This window comes from Ammodytes marinus (genome assembly GCF_949987685.1).
Source record: "Ammodytes marinus genome assembly, chromosome: 22".
Lineage (NCBI taxonomy): Eukaryota > Metazoa > Chordata > Actinopteri > Uranoscopiformes > Ammodytidae > Ammodytes > Ammodytes marinus.
The window spans coordinates 2,647,775-2,656,581 of NC_137226.1; the positions used below are offsets into that span (position 1 = coordinate 2,647,775).

Consider the following 8,807-nt stretch of genomic DNA (forward strand, 5'->3'; position numbering starts at 1 on the left):
TCGAAGATATTTAAAGCTATAGTGTGTAACTTATGTCGCCCCCCATGAGGAATTCTGAGTAATAACAACAACACTGTCGGTGCCATCTACATGAGGTAAAGCCTTCAGTGATGGCACATGGATTTTATACCTTCTGCTGTACGTCCAGGTTTTTTTTCTTAACAGTAGAATCAACAACTGAAACATTTCTTGGGCTTTTCTTGGGGATTTTTCTGAGCTCCTGCACCAGTGTCGGGGGGGGAGGGGAGAGGGGGGGAGGCACCAGTTTGCAAACGCTGCCATACTGAGAAATACGGAGAGAGTTTTGTGGAGCTGATAGACTTAATAAACTTTGTGTCAACTCGTTTGGGTGATCGGCTTGAATGTACCCAACATTAATTTATATCAAAAAGTTACGCTCAACAGTTTTAAGTTGTTAATATTTTAGTGTTTAGGGATACAAAGAGAGGATAAAGCACACACACACACAAACACACACACGCACACACACACACACACACACACAAACACACACACACACACACACACACACACACACACACACACACACACACACACACACACACACCTACCTGCAGCCTGACGGTGGCTCCTATGATCATGCTCTTCCTCAGGTCTCCGATGCGGATCATGAAACAGAGTCGGTTGTTTCTCACGGCGATCACAGCATTACGACTGAATATCAACGTCTCCGCCCGACGGTTAGACTGAGCCGTCTTCATGAAGATACAACCTGTAGGATGGAGATATGGATTAAAGACCTACTTCACCGGTGGAAATATGAAGGTGTATTGAACCCTGAGATCCTATGTAGTATAAATCTGCAAAAATCTTAGAAATCGGTTCATCCTAGCCTGAGAAAAGGCAGAAAGAGTGTTTTATTAGTATAGGAGTAGGACGTAGGGCTTTTAGTATGAGTAGGACGTTAGTAGGGCTTTAGTATGAGTAGGACGTTAGTAGGGCTTTTAGTATGAGTAGGACGTTAGTATGAGTAGGACGTTAGTAGGGCTTTTAGTATGAGTAGGACGTTACTAGGGCTTTTAGTACGAGTAGGACGTTAGTAGGGCTTTAGTATGAGTAGGACGTTAGTATGAGTAGGACGTTAGTAGGGCTTTAGTATGAGTAGGACGTTAGTATGAGTAGAGCGTTAGTAGGGCTTTAGTATGAGTAGGACGTCAGTAGGGCTTCTAGTATGAGTAGGATGTTAGGGCTTTTAGTATGAGTAGGACGTTAGTAAGGCTTTTAGTATGAGTAGGACGTTAGTATGAGTAGGCCGTTAGTATGAGTAGGACGTTAGTAGGGCTTTTAGTACGAGTAGGACGTTACTAGGGATTTTAGTACGAGTAGGACGTTAGTATGAGGACGTTAGTATGAGTAGGACGTTAGTAGGGCTTTAGTATGAGTAGGACGTTAGTATGAGTAGGACGTTATAGGGCTTCTAGTATGAATAGGACGTCAGTAGGGCTTCTAGTATGAGTAGGATGTTAGGGCTTTTAGTATGAGTAGGACGTTAGTAGGGCTTTTAGTATGAGTAGGACGTTAGTAGGACGTTAGTATGAGTAGGATGTTAGTAGGACGTTAGTATGAGCAGGACGTCAGTAGGGCTTTGCGAACCCAGCCCACGTCTCACCCAGCATGAGAACCCAGCCCACGTCTCACCCAGCATGAGAACCCAGCCCACGTCTCACCCAGCATGAGAACCCAGCCCATGTCTCACCCAGCATGACAGCGTTGATGATCTGTCCCACTATGTTCTGGAAGATGAGCACGGTGATGGCCATGGGACATTGCTCTGTGATGACTCGTCCCCCAAACCCGATCGTCACCTGAACCTCGATGGAGAACAGGAAGGCAGACGTGAACGACCTGGAAACACAGATTTAAATAAAGTTAATTTGAATAATTTTACTTATTTCAAAACCAGATTTCCTTAAAGCTATAGTGCTAAGTTATGTCCCACCCATGAGGAATTCTGAGTAATAACAACAACACTGTCGGTGCATCTACATGAGGTAAAGCCTTCTGTGATGGCACATGGATTTTGTACCTTCTGCTGTACGTACAGGTTTTTTTCTTAGCAGTAGAATCAACAACTGAAACATTTCTTGGGCTTTTCTTGGGATGTTTCTGAGCTCCTGCACCAGTGTCAGGGAGGGGGGGGGGGACACCAGTTTGTAAACGCTGCCAACTCGTTTGCCGATGGCTTGAATGTAACCGACATTCATTTATATGAAAAAGTTACGCACTATAGCTTTACGTTGTAGGACCTGTTTGTACTTATCAGAATAGTTTAGTACCGATTGCTTGGAGCTCACTTTGTCACTTTGACATTTTGGCAAATACTGTTTATAATATTTTTAAGGAAAAATCTCCTCAAAGTAGCTTTGAATATTTCTGATGTTGGGTGAATTCATGACCCCTTTCAGTGTTCCATTTCAGGCGACATTTTGTTTATAACTAATTGAGTTATGGGATGAAATCGAGTTAAAAAATGTTCACAAGGCACAAAATGCAGAATGCAGCTATCAAACAAACATTTTACTACCCTTCAGATGCCACTTAGCGTCTCAAACTACTATTTTAAGTGAAACCATTTGAGACGTTTGGAGGGGAGATAAGTCTTACAAGTCATGTGGTAAGTGTAGTGCAGTAAAAAGTGCAATATTATGGATATGCGAAGAATGGATTTCGATGTAACTTGTGTAAATTGACAAATGAAGCAACTTAACTTAAAGCTGGGGTGGAGGATTTGGGGAGAAAATAGCAGTTGGGATAGAGATTTGAATTCAAATACCTCAACCCGCTCCACTTGTTCTCTTTGGTCCCTCCCCTATGGTCCCTCCCTGACACGCTCTACACCAACAACGTCGTGCCAAAGTGAATGGACAGTCCCAACAGCCAATAAGAACAGAGAATCGGAGCCAGGCTCTGATTGGTCAAAGCGTACAGCTCATGTTAACTTTGACCAATCAGAAATCATATACCCCAGCTTTAACTTTACATAACGTTATATCTCCCTCTGAAATGCAGTCATATTTTAAAGGATTTTCTCTACATGTAATTCTTAGTATTGAATAATTCTATCATCATAAATCAAAACAAAAAATATTCTGAGGAACCTGGAACCAAACGTTAAGACTAGAATATGTTTGTAAACCAAAACTGTGGGCCCTGCTGCTGTAAACAACAACAACAACAACAGTGAAACAGTAACTTTTCAGGAAGCTTTCTAACTTCAAACAGTGTTCCAGGGATCACATTTTCCCTGTGAGGAAAGTTTGTTTATTCAGTTATGAGAATATATCTTAAAAAAGTGCACTTTTCTGACACAGCCAAAGTTACACACTGCACCTTTAAAGAGTATAAAACAGTGGAAATGTTATAAAAAGCGGATGTAAGGCAGGCAGCGTTATGGATGAGCTAGAGTAAGATGGACGTGCTAAACTTTCCGACCCCATTTTTTATATTTCCCCTGACAATGTTTCTGGGCAAAAGTTCCCTGACTTCCTGTCACAATTAATATCTGTCTCTTTGTCTCTCTCTCTCTCTCTCTCTCTCTCTCTCTCTCACACTTTCTCTCTCCCTCTCTGTCCCTCTCTCTCTCTCCCTCTCCCCCTGTCTCTCTCTCTCTCCCTCTCCCTCTCTCTTTCCCTCTCTCGTTCCCTGTCTCTCCCTCTCTCTCCCTCTCTGTCTCTCTCTCTCTGTCTCTCTCCCCCCTCTGTCTCTCTCTATCCCTCTTTCTCTCTCTCTCTCTCTATACCTCTCCCTCTCTCCTTCCATCCCTACAAACATTTTTAAAAATGGAGAAACAGTTAGATAAGAATGTGCTATGAAGCTAGGAATTCATTATATGTCAAATAAAAACAGAACTTACAGAAAATGTGGATATTACACAACATATTAAGCATAACGACGATTATATGATTGGCAAATACTTGATAATTGGGTTTAGGATTCTGGGGTAAGAAGTTCACACTCACTTATGTAACCCCGCCCCCTTCCTGCGTACGTCATCGTTAATCTTCCTACGTCATAATTTTTTTGGGCTTTTGGACCAAGTTAAGATGGATGGAAAATGGCCGGAAAAATCTAATTTGAACAAGTCTAATTAACAATCCCATGTGTTACAATAAAGAATAGCCTATTATCAAAAACATAAAGCGCGTTTTATTTTACATTGCTCTGCACTCCACTGCTTTTTGACCCTTCTGCCCTTCTGTACATGCACACTGGTTCAATTCCAATATTATATCGGCTACATCTACCTAGCACTTTGGATCTCACGCTAATTTATGAACTGCTAACAATTAGGAAACAGCTGAAAACTGTCATGGAGTAAATGCAGTGTAGTAAAAAAAAGAAGCTAACTTTTACTATTTGCATCTGTCTGTGTCTTTACTTACTTGCCCTCGTTGACGCAATGGGTCCCGTTCGTTAAAATAAAGAATATATCATGAAAAACATATTTATATTAAAGTGCAGTTTGTGCAGAATTATCCAATGCTAGGCTGTTCTTTCTATCCTAAGTATTACATTACACCTGTGAGATGCGTTTAGCACTCATGCTTAGATGCGACATACTGCATTTCACCCTCAGGATTTGTAGGCTATATCTGTACAAGGGCACTAACAAATTGGACAGTTATTTATTCTATTAAGCAAATGCAAAGTCGTTAAGCCAGAGCAGTTGCCGCTTGATCTGCTGTATGAAGAAGCAACTGCTTGATTGGCTAAAGGACAGTTATTACCAAGTAGCCTAAGGATGGATGGAAAGGGGGTCACACAACAACTCTACATTAAAACACACTTCTACAACGTAAATTACAATCTTTAATCGTACAGTTATAATATTTTCAATCTTAATATCATGTCTTCTAGCTATATGCGCATTTTACTGTCTAGTGTCTAGTTGTGTGTTAAGCGCTGGATCTGGATGCCAAGTCAAATTCCTGTGTGTCCATTGACGCATTTGGCGAATAAAAGGCAAAGCGATTCTGATTCTGATTCAGTGGTTCAGTTATTAACAGTCTACAAGTCTAATTAAAACACACTTGAACTACTCAAGTGACCCTCTTCTTTTAACTATAGGCTACATGTATATAGCCTATGGGTCTGTGTGTGTGTCTTTATACTTAGTTGACCTCAATGACGCAGTAGTTAGGCTACCATGTTAATTTCCCAATCAATGACTATAACTTTACCATTAACATTGCTCTGTGTGTATAGCCTATATCTGTGTCTGTCGTTATACTTACTTTAACATCCTAAATGACACTCTCTAGATATACATGTATAGCCTATATCTCTGTCTGACTGTCTGTGTCATTTTACTTACTTCGCGTTCACATGTGTAGCATCTAATCACTTTGGGTCTCACGCTAATGTAGATGAAAACGTGACGGCTAACATTCTTTTAATTGCACATCTATACCATTAACATTGCTCTGTGCGTCTCTTAACACTTGACTTCATTGACGCAGTGGTTACCATGTTAACTATTATTAGGCTATATACCATTTACATTTATCTGTGTGTATAGCCTATAATATCTCTGTGTCTGTGTCTTAACTTACTTGACCTCGTAAATTTGTGCAGAAGTATCCTATGCTATTCCATGTATGCTATAGTAATACTCTACACATTTTAACGATCTAAATGGCACTCTTCTAATTATACATGCATAGCCTAATAGGTCTGTGTGTCTCCTGTATTAGACATTTATACTATTCACATCGGCCTTACTTACTTCTACAAACTAAATGACACTCTTTGTATTATACATGTATAGCCTATAATAGGTCTGTCTGTCTGTGTCTTAACTTACTTGACTTCGTTGACGCAGTGGTTGGCGTTGACTCTGTCGGGGTCCAGGTCTCCGTGCGCAAAGGCCACGAGCCACCAGCTCATGGCGAACAGAAGCCAACTGCTCACGAACGTGGTGGTGAAGATGACCAGCGTGAAGCGCCATTTCAGGTCCACGAGCGTCGTGAAGACGTCCTGGAGGAACCGGCCCTGCTCGCGGATGTTCTTGTGCGCCAAGTTGCACGAGCCGTTTTTGGCGATGAAGCGCGCTTTGTTTATCCGGTCCCTGAACACCGGTTTGCGGGGCATCCGAGAGGCCAGACCCGGTAGACCAAACTCCTCTGGAATGATGCTTTTCCTAGCCAGCATCTTGAAGTTTGTAGCTGCTTTAAAATAGCAAAAAAAAGTACTTTAAAAGGTAGTTCTGAATAGTGGGTTGTCAGTGCGCATTTACGCACGGATGGTGCATGTCCACCTGTAGCTTAGAGAGCGCTAACAGACGCTATAGGAGCCTGAGAGAGAGGTCTAGAAGCCGTTCCCTTGTGTGGACATTTGGGGATGTTAGGGCGCGCGCTGAGGGCTGGGACGGGCTCCTCGCTCTCCTGTTGACGTAGTCCAAAACTTCCAGAATCCAGAGCTCGAGAGCAGACCAGGCTGCTGCTGCCTTCACGATCCGTTCACGGACCATCGGAAAACACGAAACTATATCTGACTTTAAATTACTAATTGATTGCACATTTCCCACGTTATCGTTACTTTTACAAACTTTAAAGGGTTTAAAAAGAGCAAAAATATCACCTTTAAAGGCTAAAAACGGTGGAACAGAACATTTTCCTCTAACTTTGGAGTTCCTGGATTATTAAGATACATTCTATAAGTACATACTGTGCAGTTAATGCAGATGGATTTACTTTTAAATAAGGCAAGGACAGATGAAGAGATCATGTTACATTATTAAAGATAACGTTTTTTATAAATATTTTATCTAATTTTAATTATTTATTTTTATCTATTTACTTATCTATTTTAATAGCAGACTTTAATTAGTTAAATGAACGGAAATTCTGCTGTTATTGTTTAAGATATATATTTTTATGAATGTATCATATCATAATCTCACTCTCAGCCTTTGCTTTTGACATATCAATATAAAAATTTTGTACATTGGGTATTAATTAAAAAATCGGAAAAAGTCAACGCTCCTTTCAGGGAATTAAAATCTAGAAATGTGAAATGTAGTCACCAGGGGGCGCCATTTAGCAACATATAACTAGGCCAACAGTATGTAGCCTACATTAGCCAACGTGTTGAATGGCATGTGCGCTGCAGGTTTATTGAGAAAGAAACAAAAGGCTCTCTTCACTCAAAAACATTTTATTTTCCATTTCAAGAGTAAAAAAAAAATCAGGCACGCATAATAATAGTTTGCTGTGTCCGTGTCAAAATGTCTTGGATATACAGAATGTACATTTACATACATCTTAGAATAAATGAAAAAAAAACATAAAATAAAATAAAATAAAATAAACCTGTACTTGTAGAAATGATATCTGGTATTTGAGTTGCATTCTTTAAGAGTCGTAATGTGCATTCATGAGAGCAAAGAAGTGTGTGTGTGTGTGTGTGTGTGTGTGTGTGTGTGTGTGAGTGTGTGAGTGTGTGTGGACTGTCAATGTCAATCCTAAATGAATGTAAATTTTTCAACCATGTGCTGTATTTAAAAAAAAAGAACTGCACACGCACGCACACACACACACACACACACACATGCACACACGCACACACACACACACACACACACACACGCACACACACACACACACAGGATGTCTTAGGTCACTTTCGGGGGACAATCAAAATAGACATACAATTATTTCCTGGAAATGAGTTGATACAATTCAATTCAATGGGTTTTTCCCATCGGAATACATTGGGAAGCATCATCATAACCACAGACAGTGACGGTCTAAACCTAACACACACTCTAATATGACCAATGATATTAAATCTGCTTTTTTAGCCAATAGGGGGACATGGCTTTTGTCCCCAGTTTCACAAGCCGTCCCAGGTCAAATGGTGTGAGTGTGTGTGTCCACAAAAGTCACCTAAATAAGAATTTGTCCCACACACACACACACACAGTCACTCTCGCACGCACGCACGAACGAACGAACACAGACAAACGAACACACACACACACACACACACAGTCACTCTCGCACGCACACACGAACGAACGAACACACACGGACACACTCACACACACACACACACTCTCACTCACACTCACTCACTCACTCACGCAAAGACTCACTTACACACACACACACACACACGCACACACACACACACACACACAAGTGAAAAATAGACAGCACGTCGGAGAGACATCTTGGATTGAATGTAAAAAATAAAAGATAAGGGTTCAAATCAACACGTTGCATAAGTGTTGACAGAATTGTAACAGAGAAAAAAAATACTTCTTGAGATGACCCATCTGAGAGAACAATATAAAAAACACACAAAAAACTAAAATAATAATAATGCTGAAATTCTTGCAAAAAGAATCTATTTGGCATTCAGTCTGTACAGTACAAAGTCATTAAAAAGTCTAATTTCAAAAACAACAGTAAAGGCCTTTGCACACCGGGCGCGTTTTATTCGTGCGATTAACTCCCGCGTTATTACTAATTACCGAACGTAAACAGAGTCAATACAAGCTTCCACACCAGCGCCGAAATAATTTCGCTTTGTAAATTTGCGGCTTTTATTCTTTTCAAACTGAGTTCAGAGATTTTTCTAAAACGTTGCTTCCGATAGTGAGACGCGTTAAAATTCACATTAAAAAATATTCGCTTTTTCGTGCCGTTTATTCGCGTCGCGCCCGGTGTGCAATTAAAGACCTACTTCACCGGTTGAAATATGAAGGTGTATTGAACTCGGAGATCTTAGGTAGTATAAATGTGTAAAAAAAATAGAAATCGGATCATCCTAGCCTGAGAAAA

At 40.6% G+C, this 8,807-nt stretch overlaps 1 protein-coding gene across 1 annotated transcript in view; it reads right to left on the reverse strand.

Moving 5' to 3' along the window:
* Window positions 1-6,171, reverse strand: part of kcnj8 (potassium inwardly rectifying channel subfamily J member 8) — a gene marked incomplete at both ends in the record, with an annotated part of 9,626 nt that extends 3,455 nt beyond the window's left edge. The window contains 3 exons of the mRNA XM_080050806.1: window positions 573-733; window positions 1,718-1,866; window positions 5,825-6,171. Coding sequence (XP_079906932.1) covers window positions 573-733; window positions 1,718-1,866; window positions 5,825-6,171 — 657 coding nt within the window. The remainder of the gene's footprint in view (window positions 1-572; window positions 734-1,717; window positions 1,867-5,824) is intronic.
* Window positions 6,172-8,807: the final 2,636 nt, after the last annotated feature.